The 22,141-nt window shown below is 43.4% G+C and overlaps 1 protein-coding gene across 2 annotated transcripts in view; it reads left to right on the top strand.

Annotated features, from left to right (window-relative positions):
* The window catches only part of si:ch73-390b10.2 (Golgi pH regulator), a 62,336-nt gene that overhangs the window by 5,478 nt on the left and 34,717 nt on the right, over window positions 1-22,141 (top strand). Inside the window, exons 4-7 of one of the 2 annotated variants that reach the window (XM_068034200.1) lie at window positions 3,098-3,204; window positions 4,137-4,238; window positions 6,000-6,120; window positions 11,804-11,884. In XM_068034200.1, coding sequence (XP_067890301.1) covers window positions 3,098-3,204; window positions 4,137-4,238; window positions 6,000-6,120; window positions 11,804-11,884 — 411 coding nt within the window. The remainder of the gene's footprint in view (window positions 1-3,097; window positions 3,205-4,136; window positions 4,239-5,999; window positions 6,121-11,803; window positions 11,885-22,141) is intronic. The other variant, XM_068034201.1, reaches the window with a different exon arrangement.

The following is a 22,141-nucleotide window of genomic DNA, read 5'->3' as shown; positions in this document are numbered from 1 at the left end:
GTGTTTGTTGCCCATCCCTAACTGCTCTTGAGATGGTGTGGTGAGCTGCCTTCTTGAACCGCTGCAGTCCGTGTGGTGTAGGTACACCCACAGTGCTGTTAGGAAGGGAGTTCCAGGATTTTGATTCTGCGACAGTGAAGGAATGGCAATATAGTTCCAAGTCAGGATGGTGTGTGGCTTGGAGGGGAACTTGTCCTAGGTGGAAGAAGTCACGTGGTAGGAAGGTGCTGTTGAAGGTTGCATAGTGTGTTGTTGCAATGCATCTTGAATATGATGCACACTGCTGCCACTGTTCATCAGTGGTAAAAGGAGTGAATGTTGAAGCGGATGGATGGGGTGCCAATCAAGTGGGCTGCCTTGTCCTGGATGGTGTCAAGCTTCCGGACTGTTGTTTGAACCGTGCTCATCCAGGAAAATGGAGAGCATTCCAGCACACTCCTGACTTGTGCCTTGTAGATCGTGGACAGACTTTGGGAAATCAGGAGGTGGGTTACTCACTGTAGAATTTCCAGCCTCTGACCTGCTCTTGTAGCTGCAGTATTTATGTGGCTTGTCCAGTTAGTTTCTGGTCAATGGTAACTCCCAGAATGTTGATAAGGGGGATTCAGCAATCGTAATGCGATTGAATGTCAAGGGGAGGTGGTTGGGTGTTCTCTTGTTGGAGGTCATTGCCTGGCACTTGTGTGACACGAATGATACTTGCCACTTATCAGTCCAAGCCTCAATGACACCAGGTCTTACTGAATATGGACACGGACTGCTTCAGTGTCTGAGCAGTCGCGAATGGTACTGAACGTCGCACAATCATCAACGAATATCCCCACTTCTGACCTTATGATGGAGGGAAGGTCATTGATGAAGCAGCTGAAGGTGTTTGGGCCTAGGACACTACCCTGAGGAACTCCTTCAGCAATGTCCTGGACTGAGGTGATTGGCCTCCAACAACGACAGCCATCTTCCTTTGTGCTAGGTATGACTCCAACCAGTGGACAGATTTTCCCCTGACTCGCATTGACTTCAATTTGGCTCAGGCTCCTTGATGTCACACTTGGTGAAATGCTGCCTTGATGTCAAGGGCAGTCACTCTCACCTCAGCTCTTGAGTTCAGCTCTTTCGTCCAAAAAGAACAAAGAACAGCACAGGAACAGGCCATTTGGCCCTCCAAGCCTGCGCCGATCTTGATGACTGCCTAAACTAAAACCTTCTGCACTTCCGGGGTCCGTATCCCTCTATTCCCATCCTATTCATGTATTTGTCAAGATGCCTCTTAAACGTCTCGATGGTACCTGCTTCCACCACCTCCCCCGGCAACAAGTTCCAGGCACTCACCACCCTCTGTGTAAAGAACTTGCCTTGCACATCCCCTCTAAACTTTGCCCCTCTCACCTTAAACCTATGTCCCCTAGTAACTGACTCTTCCACCCTGGGAAAAAGCTTCTGACTATCCACACTGTCCATACCGCTTATAACTTTGTAAACTTCTATCATGTCACCCCTCCACCTCCGTCGTTCCAGTGAAAACAATCTGAGTTTATCCAACCTCTCCTCATAGCTAATGCCCTCCAGACCAGGCAACATCCTGGTAAACCTCTTCTGTACCCTCTCCAAAGCCTCCACGTCCTTCTGGTCATGTGGCGACCAGAATTGCACGCAATATTCTAAGTGTGGCCTAACTAAAGTTCTGTACAGCTGCAGCGTGACTTGCCAATTTTTATACTCTGTGCCCCGACCGATGAAGGCAAGCATGCCATATGCCTTCTTGACTACCTTATCCACCTGCGTTGCCACTTTCAGTGACCTGTGGACCTGTACGCCCAGATCTCTCTGCCTGTCAATACTCCTAAGGGTTCTGCCATTTACTGTATACTTCCCACCTGCATTAGACCTTCCAAAATACATTACCTCACATTTGTCCGGATTAAACTCCATCTGCCATTTCTCCGCCCAAGTCTCCAACCGATCTATATCCTGCTGTATCCTCTGACAATCCTCAGCACTGTCCGCAACTCCATCAACCTTTGTGTCGTCCGCAAACTTCCTAATCAGACCAGCTACATTTTCCTCCAAATCATTTATATATACTACAAACAGCAAAGGTCCATGTTTAAATCAAGGCTGTAATGAGGTCAGGAACCAAGTGGCCCTGGTGGAACCCAAACTGAGCATTGGTGAGCAGGTTATTGCTGTTTAAGTGGTGCTTGATAGCACTGTCGACGACGCCTTCCATCACTTTGCTGATGATTAAGAGTCGACTAATGGGGCGGTAATTGGCCAGTTTGGATTTGTCCTGCCTTTTGTGGCTAGGGCATACCTGGGTAATTTTCCACTTTGAGTAGATGCCAGTGTTGTAGCAGTACTGGAACAGCTTGGCTAGGGGCGTGGCTAGGTGCGAGTCACAGATTTGCACCATATTTTGTGTGAATAAGTCTTGATTTCACCCCCGAATGGCATTGCTCTAGTTTTGCAATTATTAGGATATGAAGGTGGCAAATGGCATACGCTTCTTCAGAAAAGAGGAAAGGATGAACTACAAAACAAAGTCAGTTGACCTTGTTTCAGTTGTGGTTAAAAACAAGAGTTCTTTGGAAAAGTATTGGCTAATGGGCGTTAGTCAGCATGGATTTATAAAGCCGTGTCAAACTTGACTAGTATTTTGAGGAAGTCTTAGAATGTGGTGGATGTTGCTTATCCAGAATTTCATCCATCTTGTGAACCCTTTGAGTGAGATTGCTGAATTTGGGGCATCTTTATGCGGCGATTGTGATTGCACAAAACCATTCTATTTATGACCCTTACAATCAAGAAACTGAAGAGACTTTCATCCCAACAGTCTAGGCAGAAATGCAACAACTTGAACTCAGGACTGTTGGTTACTAGTCTGAGCCTCACTTTGGTTGTTTATTCACCCATTTACTGAAGAGGATGCAATCACATGTCTGTATGTGATCCAGTAAACCAGAGTACAATGGCAAGGGTACCCTGTCCAATCACTGAGCCTTGTTACATTGGCCGAGATATTGATCAGATAAAGCCACAAGGTGCAGCGTTCTTGACAATGCAGGAATTTTAACAGCATTTAACTTTTGTTGTGTTCCAGCTCAAGATATTTTCATTGGAAGTTGAATCTATACGTCACCCTTGTGGCACTTATTTTTATTGTCCCTTTCTACATTGGCTATTTTGTGGTCAGCAACATTCGGCTTTGTAAGTAATTGCAACCATTTCAAGTACCCAAGATAATACAACAATGCATATGTATATTAAAAAATGTTTAATTTCTGTTTTAAAATGAGTTGAGATACAATTTTGTTTTGGAAGATGCAGTCATAATTTCTCAATACTCCGATCAGTACAGGTGTCAAAGCATCTCATCCTGATGAGCTTGTTATTGAAACAGTCAAATCCTGAATTAAAAATGAATATTCTAATCACTTGTCCATTTGGATCTAGCATAGGACTGGACATTTACGTTGGTAACTTACCACATCAGATGTTTGATTCTTTTTCTACTCATTTTTGGCTGTTAGGCAACAATTGATAGTTGTCCTGTGTTGTGTGTGATAATAAATGGTATCTATAGTTTGACTTTTTGTTGACAGTTTTATATTATGGTCAATTAGTTGAATTGTTCATAAAATTAAAGTTAGAACTAGCTCTTACCAAAATCAAAGAAGACATGGTATTTATCCTTCAATAAAATCATTTTTTGCAGTGGGTAAGGTTCTTGCTAATATCTACTTGGAGCAAATATTTTGGAACTAATTTGTTGACATTAGTAATGGAGGTGTCACGTTCAATGTTCCCTCTAAGCTGCACAGTCATGCAGCAGCCCAAAAGTTCCCATGCTGGCTGCGCACAAATCGACCTCTTTAAGTTACCGCCCAAGTGCAGCCATGCAAAAAAATTTAAAGAGCACTTCAACAAATTGCACGCATACTACAAAGAAAAAGGATACATTGGTCACATAAGCAAATCACCACCTACAGTAGAGTGGTGACCATGTTGGAGCAGAGAAGGTTATGGGGAGATTTGATAAATGTGTTCAAAACCATGATTAAGTAAGTAAGGAGAAACTATTTCCATTAGCATGAGGGTCAGTAACCAGAGGACACAGATAACCTGTATGTTTTCTTTAGTACAGAGAAAGAGATTCCTATTTGCATGTGTCGTTTGGTTGACATTCATGTACTTTTTCTGGAAACTTGGAGATCCTTTTCCTATTCTGAGCCCAAAACATGGTGAGTCCATTCCAGCTTGCTGGGAAGAATGATTTATTACATATATTTTCATAGATAATGTATTGATAATTTTATATTACCATTGAAAGCCAGCTGTATAGTTTTTATAAAAACACCTGATAGATTGAACTGTATTTTGAGCAATAAGAGGCTGTGGAGCCAATCTGTTTAAATCTTATCATTGATTCCCAACTCAAAGCCCAGTCTGTTATAATAAGCATTCTACCTGATTGTATATTTATCAAGGTGTTTCTATTTCTTATGTTCTTAAGTAGATGTAATTTGTAGTCCATGGTTACATCCCACACCTACTTAGGAGACCCGTGACATGTAAAGTTGTCACGGTCAGTTTTCTTACACTAATTAAAATTACATTCTCATTCATAACTCAAAATAATTGTGTGGAAATATGTGATTTAATAGCAACCCTGTAATTTTTATTTAATTATTTGATTCTGGAATGTGTGTGGCAAACCTGATAGGTTTTGATAAATAGGTAGAGAAAAACTATCCCCTCAGGCAAGTGGGTCAATAATTAGAGGTCATTGATTTCAAATCATTTGCAGCAAATTTAGAGGGGAGATGAGAAAATTTTTTCACAGAGAGGGTTGTTAAAATCCAGAACGCTCTACTTGAAAAGGTGGTGGAATCAGATTCCATGGGAACTTTCAGAAGGAAAGTGGCAGTCTGCTTGAAGGCTTATGGATAAAATCTGGCATTTAGGACTAAACTGGACAGCCCCTTCACAGCATGACTGGTCGAAGGCCTCCTTCTGTGCTGTAAGATTCTATGATTCTAGACAGTTGGGTTTTTACTGCAATTGAGCAGCTTTTACAGTCATTTCTCTGGTGTTGGTCAATTTTTCATTTACCAGATTTATCAAATTAATTCTTCACATCTAGAGATGGTGAATTTGAACCCCTGCATTGCTAGTTCCAGACTGTAACCACTCCACGGACACACCCAGCAATATGTCAAAAAGCCCCTCAAAATCTTGTACAGTCATAGCTTTTCATAAATCTACTGATGGAGTGATTGGATGGAACGTGGATCCAAATCCAGCCCAGACGATAATGGGAGGAAAGTCTCTAAAGCAAAACAAATTTAAGCAGTCTCAACTCTGTGCTGCCCACAGTTGTTAACTAGCCACAAGCTGGCAAATCTCACTTAACAGAACAGCTGGTGTTGCAAATGGAAAAAGCACTGAGTGTTGTAGTTAGAAGGTGCTATTATGATGTAATATGTTATTTTACAATTTTGTGCATATCTTGAGAGCTTTCAACGCTACGTTGCTTGTGCTAAGGGATTCCACAGTCCCATAGCGAGAGCTATGATTTACTCCCTCCTTGATTTGCACACAGCTGAGAGAGAAGGCACATGACCTGCTCCTATATCTAATCCACTGCTGCTTCGCCACAGTGATATAGCTGAAATTGGTAACTTGAGCAGTTAAGTTGTGAGTGTAGTCCCAATGCTAAATATCCGTCCTCTCTCTACATCACAGTATACTATCAGTAAAATTAAAGCATTGTGTAATTTTGCTTGTACGTCACAATGATTTCAAGTATATGTTAAAACCATTTGGACGTTTTCTGGTGGGTTGATCTTAAATCAGAGGTTTATTGAGTTTTTTGCTGTCTGGACTAGTTGTAAAATCTGCATTTTGCTATTTCTAGAAATGTCAGTAAAAATATTTTAAAATCTTTCGCCTTTAATATGCCAATCCATTTGTGCTTAATTTGTTTTCCTTCTCTCCATCAGGTATTCTATCAATCGAACAATTGATCAGTAGAGTTGGGGTCATTGGTGTTACGTTAATGGCACTGTTGTCAGGCTTTGGTGCAGTGAATTGTCCATACACCTACATGTCATACTTTTTGAGGTGAGGACACAGGTAATTGGTTACTGTAAAGCCCCATTGCACCCTCAAATTCCCCCATTCTTATTTTAGGAATCATTTGTTGGGTGTACCCATTTAAATTACCAATGTCCTTCAATTTCAGCCTGTGTGTTTTATTTCATGTTTGACAATAAGAAGCTCCCCACTCCACCGATCAGCAGAGCAGACTACCTTCATAGTGATGCGTTCCTTCCCTGGCTATATTCCCTGTCATTTCGTCCTGACCTGAATCAGCGGATTTGCGCAACATTCAAATCACTGACAGAAGCCGCCAGTCACAATGACGAGCGTCTGTCTGATGGTAACCCTGAGACAGAGACCGCCCCTAGAATTCTGAGCGCACCCCCCCCCTCCAAATCTTAGAATGAGACAGACAATATTCTGAGTACAACCACTCCCACTGTCCCACCCCCACTGAGACCAAAAAGCTTCCTTGAATTTCAGAAGGTGAGACCATCGAGCCCTCACCTAGTTTTTCTATTTATTCTTGGGATGTGGGCATTGCTGGCAAGGCCAGTATTTATTGCCGATCCCTAGTTGCCCTTGAGAAGGTGGTGGTGAGCTGCCTTCTTAAACCACTGTAGTCCATGTGGTGTAGGTGCACCCACAGTGCTGTTAGGGAGGAAGTTCCAGGATTTGACCTAGCAACAGTGAAGGAACGGCGATATAGTTCCTAGAAACAATGGATCAGATATAAACTCTGCAGTCCTCCCACATCCAGTTGTGAATGGTGGTGGACAATTATGAAACTAACAGGAGGGGGAGGCTCTACAAATGCCCCCATCCTCAACAATGGCACATCAGTACAAAAGACAAGGCAGAAGCATTTGCATTCATCCTCAGCCAGAAGTGCCGAGTAGATGATCCATCTCGGACTCCCCCTGAGGTCCCCAGCATCACAGATGCCAGTCTTTAGCCACTTTGATTCATTCCACTTAATATCAAGAAACAGCCAAAAGCACTGGATACTGCAAAGGCTATGGGCCCTGACAACATTCCGGCAATAGTAATGAAGGCTTATGCTCTGGAACTAGCTGTGCTCCTAGCCAAGCAGTTCAAGTACAGCTACAACACTGGTATCTACCTGGCAATGTGAAAAATTGCCCAAGTATGTCCTGTGCACAACAAGCAGGACAAATCCAACCCACCAGTTACTGCCCTATCAGTCTACTTCCAATCATCAGCAAAATGATGGAATGGGTCATCAGTAATGCTATCTAGTGGCACTTGCTCAGCAATAACCTGCTCGCTGACGTGAAGTTTGGGTTCCGCCAGGGCCACTTAGGTCCTGACCTCATTACAGCCTTGGTCCAAACATGGACAAAAGAGCTGAACTCCAGAGGTGAGGTGAGAGTGACTGCCCTTGACATCAAGGCAGCATTTGACCAAGTATGGCATCAAGGAGCTCTAGCAAAACTGGAGTCAATGGGAATCAGGGAAAGTTCTCCACTGGTTGGAGTCATACTAGCACAAAGCCAGATGGTTGTGGTTGTTGAAAGTCAATCGTCTCAGTCCCAGGACATCACTGCAGGAGTTGCTCAGGGTAGTGTCCTAGACCCAACCACCTTCAGCTGTTTCATCAGTAACCTTCCCTCCGTCATAAGGTCAGAAGTGGGGATGCTCACTGATGATTGTACGATGTTCAGTACCGTTTGCAACTCCTCAGATACTGAAGCAGTCTGTGTCCATATTCAGCAAGACCTGAACAACATCCAGGCTTGGGCTGATAAGTGGCAAGTACCATTCATGCCACACCAGTGCCAGGCAATGACCATCTCAAAGAGAGAATCTAACCCTCTCCCGTTGATGTTCATTGCCTTTACTATCGCTGAATCCCCCACTATTAACATCTTGTTGGTCCCATTGACCTGAAACTGAACTGGGCCAGCCACATATATGCTGTGGCTACAAGAGCAGTTCAGAGGCTGGACATTCTGCAGTGTGTAACTCATCTCCTTTCTCCCTATCTACAAGGCAGAAGTCAGGAGTGTGATGGAATACTCTCTACTTGCCTGCATGAGCACAGCTCCAACAACACTCAAGAAACTCATCACCATCCAGGACAAAGCAGCCTGCTTGACTGACACCCATCCACCACCTTCAAAATTCACTCCCTCCACCACCAATGCACAGTGGCAGCAGTGTGTACCATATACAAAATGCACTGCCGCAAATCACCAAGGCTCCTTCAACAGCACCTTCCAAACCCACAACATTACCACCAGAAGGACAGGGGCAGCAGATGCATGGGAACACCACCACCTGCAAGTTCCCCATCAAGCCGCACACTATCCTAACTTGGAACTATATCGCCGTTCCTTCACTGTTGCTGGGTCAAAATCCTGGAACTCCCTTCCTAACAACACTGTGGGTGTACCTACGCCCCAAGGACTGCAGCGGTTCAAGAAGGCAGCTCACCACCACCTTCTCAAGGGCAATTAGGGATGGGCAATAAATGCTGGCCTCGCCAGCGACATCCACATCCCCTGAAAACAAAAGTCAGGATGGTGTGTCACTTGGAGGAGAAATTGCAGGTGGTGGTGTTCCCATGAGCCTGCTGCCCTTGTTCTTCTAGGTGGTAGAGGTCGCGGGTTTGGAAGGTGCATTGAAGGAGCTTTGGAAAGTTGCTGCAGTGCATCTTGTACGTGGTACAGACTGCTGCCACTGTACGTCTGTGGTGGAGGGAGTGAATGTTAAAGTTGGTGGATGGGGTACCAATCAAGTGAGCTGCTTTGTCCTGGGTGGTGTTCAGCTTCTTGTGTTGTTGGAGCTGCACTTATCCAGGCAAGTGGAGAATATTTCATCACACTCCTGACTTGTGCCCTGTAGATGGTGGACGGGCTTTCGGAAGTCAGGAGGTGAGATACTCGCCACAGAATTCCCAGCCTCTTGCAGCCACAGTATTTACATGGCTGGTTCAGTAAAGTTTCTGGTCAATGGTGACCCCCAGGATGCTGATAGTGGGGGATTCAGCAATGGTAATGGCATTGGACGTCGAATGGTGATGGTTAGATTCTCTCTTCTTGTAGATGATCATTATCTGGCACGTGTATAGCATGAATGTTACTTAGCACTTTTCAGCTTGTGTCGCCACATCCCACAAACAAATGAAGAAATATTGCTTCAGCTAGTTTAAGGGAGCTGAAAGCCTTTTGGCAGTCTTATTCCGAACATAGCAAGGTCGATATGTGGTTGTAGCTAATAGTCTTGAAGGGATAATATCTCTCGTGATCTTCCCCAATAAATTAATGTCTCAGAATTTACTGTAGGAAACCGATGAGATTGTCCATACTTGCTGTTGTTATTGTGACTATCAGGCAACAACTTCTGCACACATGCCGTTAAGCACGTAAAGTTGCACCTGTGATACCCTGCTCCTTCACAGGGTGCACTGTTGCAGTCTTCGCAGTTGGAATCATTAGAAATTACTGATTTGTTATGAACTTCGAACTATACACACTATTCTCACTGAAAGGACCAATGAAAATGTTGAGCCTTGTTCAATCCGGTGAAACTGGGTTTTTACTGGTGTACTAAGTCATAATTACTGCTGAGCAACCAAACTCATGGCTGAATAGAGGAATTCTGCACTCTAGAACCTGCAAATTCTTTGTGGGCATCTTTCTTGAGGTCACTGGCACATGCCGTTCCTTCACTGCTGACCACAAAATCCTAATCAGTAACCTTCGTCATGATATATCGAGTCTAACTTCAGTTAAAGATGAAGAATATTACAACAGTCTGGGTTTGACTGTTATATTCATAAATGGTAAAGGGTGAAGTTTGAGTAAATCGGTGAGGGACAGGTAACTACGTAGAAAGAAGAGAGAGGGCACAGAGAGACAGAGACCTACAGAAAGAGGGAAAAGAATCTGAGATGAACAGAGACTAGAGAAGGAAACATGGAAAGGAGATGAAGGATTGAAGACACAAGACAATGGATGGGAGTTGAGTAGCGAGGGAGTTTACACCTATAGAGTGAATTTATTTTATCTCAGTAATGCAACAGAAGATCAGCTGGCTTCTCTTTTAAATAGAATCTTTTTTGGCAAATTGGATCCAAAATTGGTTTAATGGCAGGAGGCAGAGGGTGATGGTCGAGGGTTGTTTTTGCGAGTGGAAGCCTGTGACCAGTGGTGTACCACAGGGATCGGTGCTGGGACCCTTGCTGTTTGTAGTGTACATTAATGATTTAGACGTGAATATAGGAGGTGTGATCAGTAAGTTCGCAGATGACATGAAAATTGGTGATGTCGTAATTAGTGAGGAGGAAAGCCTTAGATTACAGGACGATATAGATAGGCTGGTAAGATGGGCAGAGCAGTGGCAAATGGAATTTAATCCTGAGAAGTGTGGGGTGATGCATTTTGGGAGGCATAACAAGGCAAGGGAATTACAATGGATGGTAGGATACTAGGAAGTACAGAGGGTCAGAGGGACCTTGGTGTACTTGTCCATAGATCACTGAAGGCAGCAGCACAGGTGGTTAGGAAGACATATGGGATACTTGCCTTTATTAGTCGAGGCATAGAATATAAAAGCAGAGAGGTTATGATGGAGCTGTATAAAGCGCTAGTTAGGCCACAGCTGGAGTACTGTGTACAGTTCTGGGCACCACACTATAGGAAGGATGTGATTGCACTGGAGAGGGTGCAGAGGAGATTCACCAGGATGTTGCCTGGGCTGCAGCATTTCAGCTATGAAGGGAGACTGGATAGGCAAGGGTTGTTTTCCTTAGAGCAGAGAAGGCTGAGGGGGGACCTGACTGAGGTATACAAAATTATGAAGGGCATTGATCAGATAGATAGGAAGAAACTTGTTCCCTTAGTGGAGGTGTCAATAACCAGGGGGCATAGATTTAAGGTAAGGGGAAGGAGGTTTAGAGGGGATTTGAGAAAAAATGTTTTCACCCAGAGGGTGGTTGGAATCTGGAACACACTGCCTGAAGAGGTGGTAGAGGCAGGAACCCTCACAACATTTAAGAAGTATTTAGATGTGCACTTGAAACGCTATAGCATACAAGGCTACGGGCCAAGTGCTGCAAAATGGGATTAGAATAGATAGGTGCTTGATGGCCGGCACAGACACAATGGGCCGAAGGGCCTATTTCTGTGCTGTATAACTCTAATATAACAATTTATATTTTGAGGGTCTGTAACCAGAGGACACAGGTTTAAAATAATTGGAAAAAGAACCAGAGGGTTGATGAGAAAATATTTTTTAAGCAGCAAGTTGTTGTCTGGAACGCGCTGCCTGAAAGGACGGTGGAAGCAGATTCAGTCATAACTTTCAAAAGGGAATTGGGTAAATATTTGTAGAAGGAAAATTTTCGGGACTATGAGGAAAGAGCAGGGGGTGTGGGACTAATTTGATTGTTCTTTCAAAGGGCCAGCACAAACAGGATGCTGAATGGCTTCCTTCTGTGCTGTAGGATTTCATGATTAAAATATTTTTCAAAATCTGCTCTCTGGCCCATACTTGAAGATCTTATGCACCAATATAATTCCAAAACTTGCAGCTTATCTCATGTGCCATATTTTGAGCTATGGGTTCTTCTACTGTGTGTGATGAGGCATGTTGATAGGATCTAATTTGACCCCCACTTTGACTTGGATCTGATTTTGTAATGAGCCTTTCACTCTTTCCTTGTTTTTCCCATTCCAAGAAATGTGACTGAGAGTGACATTCTTGCACTGGAGAGACGATTGCTACAGACTATGGACATGATTGTCAGCAAGAAGAAGAGGTAGGAACTGTCAACAAGAAGAACATCAGCTTTTCTTTACAGCAGAGCTTCGGAGGAAGGGACCAAGTTCTTTGAAAAATGCATGCCTTTGAACAATACAACAACTTACATTTATAGAGTGCCTTCAACATAATAACAGCTCCCAAAGCTCTTCACAGCAGCGTTATCAAACAAAGTTTGACACTGAATCACATGGAGATATTAGGGCAAATATCCAAAAACTTGGGTCAAAGAGGTAAGTTTAAAGGAGCCTCTTAAAAGAGGAAAGAGAGGTAGAGAAGCGGAGAGGTTTAGGGAGGGAATTCCAGAGCTTGGGGCCAAGGCTACTGAAGGCATAGTTGTTTACTGCCCTCCTGACTGACCTTCCACTCTCCATAAATTTGAGCTCAAATTAACATACAGTTTTGGAGCAAAAGAATAGACTATGTAGAAACAGTATTATAAGTCCCGTCTGCCGATAGCAAAATTGGCAGCTGGATTTACAGTCCCATCTGATTTTCTTATCAAGTCGCACACCATTCTTACTTGAAACTATATCACCATTTCTTCACTGTCGCTGGGTCAAAATCCTGGAACTCCCTTCCTAAAATAGCACTGCGGGTATACCTTCACCACATGGACTTCAGTGGTTTAAGAAGGCAGCTTACCACCACCTTCTCAGGGGCAATTAGGGATGGACGATAAATGAAGGCCTTGTCACCGACTTCCACAATAAAAACCAATAAAAAAAAGAATTGGTTTATACGAAATTCCCAATTCTTTCAATATTCCTGCTACTAAGTTAAAGGCGCGACAGAAATGCATGGTGCTGTTAAAAATGCCAGTAATGCATTGTGATCACATGGTTATTCCAGTTGTGTTCCGGTTGACCAAGAAGAATTTCTTATAACCTGTTTCTACATAGTCTACTTTTAATTTGAAGCTGTCTGTTACCTGTTAATTTGAATTTTTTGGAGCAAAAGAAAATGTCATTGTATTCAAGTTACTTAATTAGAATTACTGGATGAACAAAAATGAATAAGGAGGAGTAGAGTGTATTTAGTGTTAAATGAAACACCCTATCCCCCCCAAGTCACTAAGGGATGTCTCCCAATAACAGTGTTGTCCAGTACATTAGCCAATGGCACTTGGGGCCAATTGGGAATCTAGATGTTGCTAATAGCATTTATTATGAGGAACTAAACTGAATAATAGACACAGTTGTTGGCCCTGTGATCTCAATACTCATGTTTGCACAGCAGCTGCATGAGAACTTTAAACTTTTTTGTGCATTTGTTGGTAAAGCAGTAAGTGGAAAAGCCGAGTGTGCAAGTGTTTTTTTGATTGTGAGTGCTATACTCCCTTGGTCACCGAACAGTGAGAGATGGTAAGTGAAAATACATATGTGACGCATATTTACCTGTATTGTGTGTATGGCATTTTCGACTGAAATGAGTGCATGTGGCTAAAACACTGTCGCCGAAGTAACATGTGGAGCTAGTCAGTGATTTCTATTGGACTACACTGTCGAATGAGGAATCAATATCTTGAAAATTCCCATCAGATCTATTAGTATTTAAAATAACTTGGCAGTTCAGTTTGTATTTTGCACTCAATGATATTATACAAAAATTGTTATAAAGGCCGGCTCATGTCTGCAAATGAAACCCGACCCGAGCCCGACAGAACCACATCCGACCCAGCCCGAGTCCTTTCATTTTTTCCTGCGCCCGCCCCGACCATCAGTTAACGCTTCCGTTTTTCACTTTGTTGCTTATCTGCACAAGCTTGAAAAAAACTGTAACTAAATAACTTTTCAAGCCCAAATAGTCCATTAACATTGGAGCCACATATCAGAGGTGGTGATAGAGTGTGCCCGACCCTGCCCAAGCCGGAATGCCGGATCTGGAAGAGCGACACGACCCGAACCTGACACATGTCAGCGGGTCCCGTCAGGTTTGGGTCGGGTAGCCATGCTCTACTTTGTTATGAATGGATATAATCAGACATGGCATCATGGCAGAAGTCTGCAAGAGTGACTATATCGATCTCAGCATGGTTTTTAAGTGTACAGTGCTTGAACCTTGCTGTGTATCTGCATTGATCGAAGTGCCTTGAATGATTGAAATAAAAACGGAATGTGCTGGAAATACTCAGCATCTATGGAGAGAGAAGCAGAGTTAACGTTTCAGGTCTGTGACCTTTCATCAGAACTGACAAAGGTTATAAATGTAATAGGTTTTAAGCAAGTGAAGCCAAGGTGATAGGGAAAGAGAACAAAAGGGAAGGTGTGTGTTAGGACAGAGGACCGGAGAGATTAACTGACCAGAAGGTCATGGAGTGAAGGCAAATAGAGTATGCTAATGTTGTAGTGAAAGACAAAGCATTAGTGAAGAGAGAGTGTTAATGACAGAATAATGAACAGCCCTAGCCAAAAGCACAAACATGAAAAACCCAGTTTAAGGCAGGCACGTGGTAAAAAAATGATAAAATAAAGTAATAAAAAAAGGGCCAGTCATGCTCTGAAATTATCGAACTCAATGTTCAGTACAGAAGTGCCTAATCGAAAAATGAGGCGCTGTTTCTCGAGCATGCGTTGATGTTTACTGGAACACTGCAGCAGACCAAAGACAGAAATGTGGGCATGAGAGCAGGGTGGGGGGGGCGGGAGGATGGTGGTTGTGGTTGAAATGGCAAGCAACTGGAAGTCAGAAATGCTCCATCCTTCAATATTGGCGACCACACTCTGGAAGTGGTTCAAGAGTTCACCTATCTAGGCTCAACTATCACCAGTAACCTGTCTCTTGATGCAGAAATCAACAAGCGCATGGGAAAGACTTCCACTGCTATGTCCAGTCTGGCAAAGAGAGTGTGGGAAAATGGCGCACACACGGAACACAAAATTCCAAGTGTATCAAGCCTGTGTCCTCAGTACCTTGCTCTACGGCAGCGAGGCCTGGACAACGTATGTCAGCCAAGAGCGACGTCTCAATTCATTCCATCTTCGCTACCTCCGGAGAATCCTTGGCATCAGGTGGCAGGACCGTATCTCCAACACAGAAGTCCTCGAGGCGGCCAACATCCCCAGCATATACACCCGACTGAGCCAGCGGCGCTTGAGATGGCTTGGCCATGCAAGCTGCATGGAAGATGGCAGGATCCCCAAGGACACATTGTACAGCGAGCTCGTCACTGGTATCAGACCCACCGGCCATCCATGTCTCCGCTTTAAAGACGTCTGCAAACGTGACATGAAGTCCTGTGACATTGATCACAAGTCGTGGGAGTCAGTTGCCAGCGATCGCCAGAGCTGGCAGGCAGCCTTAAAGGCGGGGCTAAAGTGTGGCGAGTCGAAGAGACTTAGTTGGCAGGACAAAAGACAGAAGCGCAAGGGGAGAGCCAACTGTGTAACAGCCCGGACAATCAATTTTATCTGCAGCACCTGTGGAAGAGTCTGTCACTCTCGAATTGGCCTTTATAGCCACTCCAGGCGCTGCTTCACAAACCACTGACCACTTCCAGGCGTTTACCCATTGTCTCTTGAGACAAGGAGGCCAAAGATTTGCTTTCACTATCTTAAGTGCTTCTGAATATTAAGGTGACTGTTCAAATGGCTGCCATACTATTAATCCCCAGTCAGTGGCACTATTGAGCTATTAGATACAACTCCTCAAGATGCAGCTTATAGGCACAGGAGTCGACCATTCAGTTAGAACATAGCTGATCTGTATTTCAACCCCATTTACCCACTTTAAATATCCCTTGAAACCTTTACCTAATAAAAATGTCAGTCTTGATTTCAGTTGATCCCCGGGTTGTTGGGAGAGGAGAGTTCTATTGCCCTTCATGTAGAAAAAGTACTTCCTGATTTTAAGCTTGTGCCCTCTTTTTCTGGATTCTACTACCAGAGGAAATAGTTTTGCCATGTCTGTCCCTGTCAAATCCTTTTATCATTTAAATGCCTTAATTAGATCACCAATTGACCTTCTAAGCTTAAGGGAGCATAAACTAAGCTATGTGTGTATTGTGGTTAGGCAATCTCATTCCTAAGGGGAACGAGTTTTTAAAGCATGGACTAGAGCCAATTTTATTGAATTGACGTATAGCTGTTCCAGTACTGCACAAAACTGTCACTCCTAGCCTGATGTTTGTATTAACCCAAGTTACTGGACATGCTTAGAAAAGTCAGTTAATAGAATGAATAACTTGCATTTATACTGCACCTTTCACAACCTCACAAAGCAGCCAAACGTCACAAATCCACAAGGTGATTGTGAAGGCAAATAGGTCTAGTCACTGCGACCCACCGGCCGCCCATGTCTCCGTTATAAAGACGTCTGCAAACGCGACATGAAATCGTGTGACATTGATCACAAGTCGTGGGAGTCAGTTGCCAGCATTCGCCAGAGCTGGCGGGCAGCCATAAAGACAGGGCTAAATTGTGGCGAGTCGAAGAGACTTAGTAGTTGGCAGGAAAAAAGACAGAGGCGCAAGGGGAGAGCCAACTGTGCAACAGCCCCAACAAACAAATTTCTCTGCAGCACCTGTGGAAGAGCCTGTCACTCCAGAATTGGCCTTTATAGCCACTCCAGGCGCTGCTTCACAAACCACTGACCACCTCCAGGCGCGTATCCATTGTCTCTCGAGATAAGGAGGCCCAAAAGAACTGCTGTAATGTCCCACAAACATCATTGTGACAATGATCAGGTCATCTGTTGATTGAAGGATAAATATTGGCTAGAACCCTGGGGCTAGCACCTCTGTTTTCTTCAAAAATTTCATACCTGTGGTTGCATTTTCTGTTCCTGTATTCAACTTTTTTAATGATCTGGAAACCTTTATGCTGTTGCCTTTTTGGGACTTCTTGTGCACATGGTTGTGGTTTAATTGTTCATTTCTCTACTGATATTCTCAATAATATGCGTAATATTGCCATAGGATAATACACAATTTTTGACGGGATGTGGTTTATCTGCATTGCAGCTAGAGACTGAAAGTTTTTCACCTTTTTACTGCAACTTAAAGCTTCTCAGGAAGTGCACATTCTCGGATCACTGCGGTTTTATGGTGCTTACCTTGTAACGTAAGTCTGACCTACATTACCGATTCACATAGTTTAGTTACACAAAGCACTTGTTACTGTAGCATAACAATAACTATTCTAATCAGATTAACATTGCAGAACCCTGGAATCTGAAAGAGTGAAGAACTGTTGAAGTTCGAGTGGAGATCGGAAACAACAAACAGTGGGACAAATAGGTGTAGCAATGTTTTAAGACAAGGTTGTGGCATTTGGCACAATGAAATTTTCAGTTTCATAATTGAAGGGAGGGTTGTCTAAAGTACTGCATCTTTCCAGAGTGTGACTTGCAGCACATTTCACATTCTGCCTTTTACAACAAGAGAGAAATTTGAAGATATATTTTTGAAGTACTGTACCACATGCTGATTAATTAAGGCAGAACAAATTTACATGTATGCAAGAAAAATAGATCATGCATTTAAATCATGCCTTTCACCACTTCAGTATGTCCCAAATAAAACAAATTAAATTGACTGTATGGAATAAATCAGAGGATGAATCATAGAATCGTACAGCACAGAAGACCATTCGGCCCATCTGTGCTGGCTGTTTGAAAGAGCTATCCAGTTAGTTCCACTCTTATGCCCTTTCCTCTTTGGCCCTGCAAATTTTTCTTTTTCAAGTATTTATCCAATTCCCTTTTGAAGATTACTATTGAATCTGCTTCCACTGCCCTGGCAGGCAACGCATTCCAGATCAGCATAACTTGCTGTGTTTAAAAAAATATTTTTTCATATCCCCTCTGGCTATTTTGCCGTTACCTTAAATCTGTGTACTCTGGTTACTGACCTTCCTGCCAGTGCAAACAGTTTCTCCTTATTTACTTATTAAAGCCCCTCATGATGTTAAATTAAATCTCTGCTTAACCTTCTCTATTTAAGTAGAATAACACCCACTTTTCTAGTTTCTCCAAATAATTCTTTTATTAAAAATAAGATAAAATGCATTCCTTTTCAATAAATTTGAAATATTTAATAGATGTGGAAAAGGGAATTTTACATCTTTGGAAGAATACTGCCCTTTTGTAAGAGATTTCCCTGCAGTGTTCCCTTCACAGAAAGCAGTGGAGGGATAAAAGCAGGTTCCTTTGTTCTTTCAGCTCACCAAAGCTGAACATTAATTTGTTTTTGGTTAACTCACCAGTGGAATTTTCCAGCCTTGAGAGGTGAGGGAAGTAATGGGATAGAACAGCTGAAGATGTTATTGAAAGGTCAGTGTTCAAATGCTTCAAAAAAAAAACAGTGAGCAAAGACCATCCAGACTAATGTTGAAAAATTGGTAGCTGACTTTCAGTTGATTGGAATACTGGATTTGAATCATGATTCAATTTATCTAAAAGCAGAAATTTCAGACACTACTGGACCTTTTAAATATCAACATTAGTCGCAGTCTACTGATCCATCATTTATAATTAAAAATAAATTGAATTACTGAATAATTTGAATTAAGCAACCTAGGTGTAGTGGGTAGCACACTTGCCTCTGACTTGGAAGTTTGTGTGCTCAAGCCCACACCAATGGCTTGAGCACAAAATCTAGGCTAACACTCCCAGTGCAGTACTGAGGGAGTGCTGCACTGTCGGAGGTGCCGTCTTTCAGAAGAGATAGTAAAATGTGGGCCCTGTCTGCCCTCTCAGGTGGACATAAAAGTTCCCATGGCCACTATTTTGAAGAAGAGCAGGGGAGTTGTCCCCAATGTCCTGGCTAATATCCCTCAACCAACATCATTAAAGCACATTATCTGGTCATTATCATATTGTTGTTTGTGGAAGCTTGCTGTGCACACATTACAACACTCAAAAGTACTTCATAGCTGTGTATCATTTGAGGTTATGAAAAGTTCTATATAAATGCAAGTCTTTCTTGTAAATATGACAGACATGTGGGAACTTATGCTTTAAAAAAGAATGATTGAATAATTTGAATTAAGGGGACTATTAGGTTGAGTCAGCATTATTGGTTAATCCAATAGTTTAATGGGCCGGGAAAATCCCAAAGTACTTGGGTTCCTTTCAAAATATTTTCATAATATGCCACAGGAATTTCCCACCTCCCTCTCCCTCTCCCCACACAAACATACACGCTTACTCTCTCGCTCACTCCCACACTCTTTCTCTCTCACTCTCACTTTTTCACTAAATTAAAAGCAAAATACTGCGGATGCTGGAAATCGGAAATAAAAACAAGAAATGCTGGAAACACTCAGCTGGTCTGGCAGCATTTGTGGAGAGAGAAGCAGAGTTAATGTTTTAGGTCAGTGACCCTTCTTCAGAACTGGCAAATATTAGAAATGTAAAAGGTTATAAGCAAGTAAAGTGGGGGTGGGGCAAGAGATGACAAAGGAGAAGGTGTAGTAAGGACAAGGTCACAGAATAGCTGACTAGAAGGTCATGGAGCAAAGATATGTTAATGGTGTGTTGAAAGACAAAGCATTAGTACAGAAAGGGTGTTAACGGACTGAAAACTGAACAGCTGCAAGTACAAACATGAAAAAAATAGTGGGTAAGCAAACTGAACAAACTAAGATGAAATAAAATAAAATAAACACAAAAAAAAGGAAAAAGAGAAAAATAAGTACAAATAAAAGTAAAATGGGAGGCCTGTCATGCTCTGAAAGTATTGAACTCAATGTTCAGTCCGGCAGGCTGTAGTGTGCCTAATAGGTGAATGAGATGCTGTTCCTCGAGCTTGCGTTGATGTTCACTGGAACACTGCAGCAATCCCAAGACAGAGATGTGAGCATGAGAGCAGGGGGGAGTGTTGAAATGGCAAGCAACCAGAAGCTCGGGGTCCTGCTTGCAGACTGAGCAGAGGTGTTCGCAAATCGGTCACCCAGTCTGCGTTTGGTCTCCCTAATGTAGAGGAGACCACATTGTGAGCAGCGAATACAGTATTCTACATTGAAAGAAGTACAAGTAAATCGCTGCTTCACCTGAAAGGAGTGTTTGGGGCCTGGGATAATGAGGAGAGAGGAGGTAAATGGGCAGGTATTACACCTCCTGCGCTTGCAAGGGAAGGTGCCGTGGGAAGGGGACGAGGTGGTGGGGGTAATGGAGGAGTGGACCAGGGTGTCACAGAGGGAACGATCCCTTCGGAATGCTGACAGGAAGGGAGGAGAAGATGCGTTTGGTAGTGGCATCACGCTGGAGGTGGCGGAAATGGCAGAGGTTGATCCTTTGAATATGGAGGCTGATGGGGTGGAAAGTGAGGACAAGGTGAACCCTGTCACGGTTCTGGGAGGGAGGGGAAGGGGTGAGTGTAGAGGTGCGGGAAATGGGCCGGACACGGTTGAGGGCCCTGTCAACCACAGTGGGAGGGGAGTCCTCGGTTGAGGAATAAGGAAGACATAGCAGAAGCGCTGTCATGGAAGGTAGCATCTTCGGAGCAGATGCATCGGAGATGGAGAAACTGGGAGAATGGAATGGAGTCCTTACAGGAAGCAGGATGTGCAGAAGTGTAGTCGAGGTAGCTGTGAGAGTCGGTGGGTTTATAATGGATATTAGTTGACAGCCTATCCCCAGAGATGGAGGCAGAGAAGTCGAGGAAGGGGAGGGAAGTGTCGGAGATGGACCATGTAAAGGTCCTGGGATTGCTGCAGTGTTCCAGTGAACATCAGCACAAGCTCGAGGAACAGCATCTCACTTACCGATTAGGCACTCTACAGCCTGCCGGACTGAACATTGAGTTCAATACTTTCAGAGCATGACAGGCCTCCCATTTTACTTTTATTTTTACTTATTTTTCTCTTTTTCTTTTTTATATATTTTTTGTGTTTATTTTATTTCACCTTAGTTTGTTCAGTTTGCTTACCCACAGTTTTTTTTCATGTTTGTACTTCCGGTTGTTCAATTTTCAGTCCGTTAACACCCTTTCTGTACTAATGCTTTGTCTTTCAACACACCATTAACATATCTTTGCTCCATGACCTTCTGGTCAGCTATTCTGTGACCTTGTCCTATCTACACCTTCTCCTTTGTTATCTCTTGCCCCAGCCCCACTTTACTTGCTTATCTTTTACATTTCTAATATTTGCCAGTTCTGAAGAAGGGTCACAGACCTGAAACGTTAACTCTCCTTTTCTCTCCACAGATGCTGCCAGACCAGCTGAGTATTTCCAGCATTTCTTGTTTTTATCTCACTTTTTCACTCTCACACTCAACACATTCTCTCACTCACTCTCTCACTTACTGAGTCAGTCTCTCTCACTCTGACGCATGCTGTCCCCCCCCGCCCTCTTCCCACCCCGCCCTCCCTGTGTCCTCTGGTTACTGACCCTCCTGCCAATGGAAACAATTTCGCCTCATTTACTCTTTCAAAACCCTTCAAGATTTTGAACACCTCTATCAAAGTTAACCTTTTCTATTCTAAGGAGACCATCCCATTTTCTTTAGTCCCTTATCCTTGGTCCCATTCTAGTAAATGGGCGGCACTGTGGCGCAGTGGTTAGCACTGCAGCCTCACAGCTCCAGCGACTCGGGTTCAGTTCTGGGTACTGCCTGTGCGGAGTTTGCAAGTTCTCCCTGTGTCTGTGTGGGTTTCCGCCGGGTGCTCCGGTTTCCTCCCACCTCCAAAAGACTTGCAGGTTGATAGGTATATTGGCCATTGTAAATTGTCCCTAGTGTAGGTAGGTGGTAGGAGAATGGTGGGGATGTGGTAGAGAATATGGGATTAATGTAGGGTTAGTATAAATGGGTGGTTGTTGGTCGGCACAGACTCGGTGGGCCGAAGGGCCTGTTTCAGTGCTGTATCTCTAAATAAAAATAAAATAAATAAATCCTCTCCAAGGCCCTGACCTCCTTCCTGAAGTGTGGTGCCCAGAGTCGGACTCCGTACTCAAGCTGAGGCTAACCAGTGTTTTATAAAGGCTTAATGTGACTTACTTACTTTTGTACACTAGACTTCTATTTATAAAGCCAAGGATCCCCTATCTCTTTTTAACAGTCTCTTCAACTTGTCCTGCCACCTTCAAAGATTTGTGTGCATGCGCACCCTGATCTCGCTGTTCCTGCACCCCTTTTAAAATTGTACCATTTAGTTCATTTTGCCTCTCCTCAATCTTTCTGTAAAAGTCCATCATTCCACATTTCTCCACATTAAATTTCATCAGCCATGCATCTCCCCTTTTCACCTGTCTATCAATATCATCTGCAAACTTTGAAACTATGCCCAATATAGCCAGTCCAGGTCATTGATAGA

Source organism: Heterodontus francisci, chromosome 6, assembly GCF_036365525.1.
Source record: "Heterodontus francisci isolate sHetFra1 chromosome 6, sHetFra1.hap1, whole genome shotgun sequence".
Lineage (NCBI taxonomy): Eukaryota > Metazoa > Chordata > Chondrichthyes > Heterodontiformes > Heterodontidae > Heterodontus > Heterodontus francisci.
This window is presented reverse-complemented; position numbering and strand designations above follow the sequence as displayed.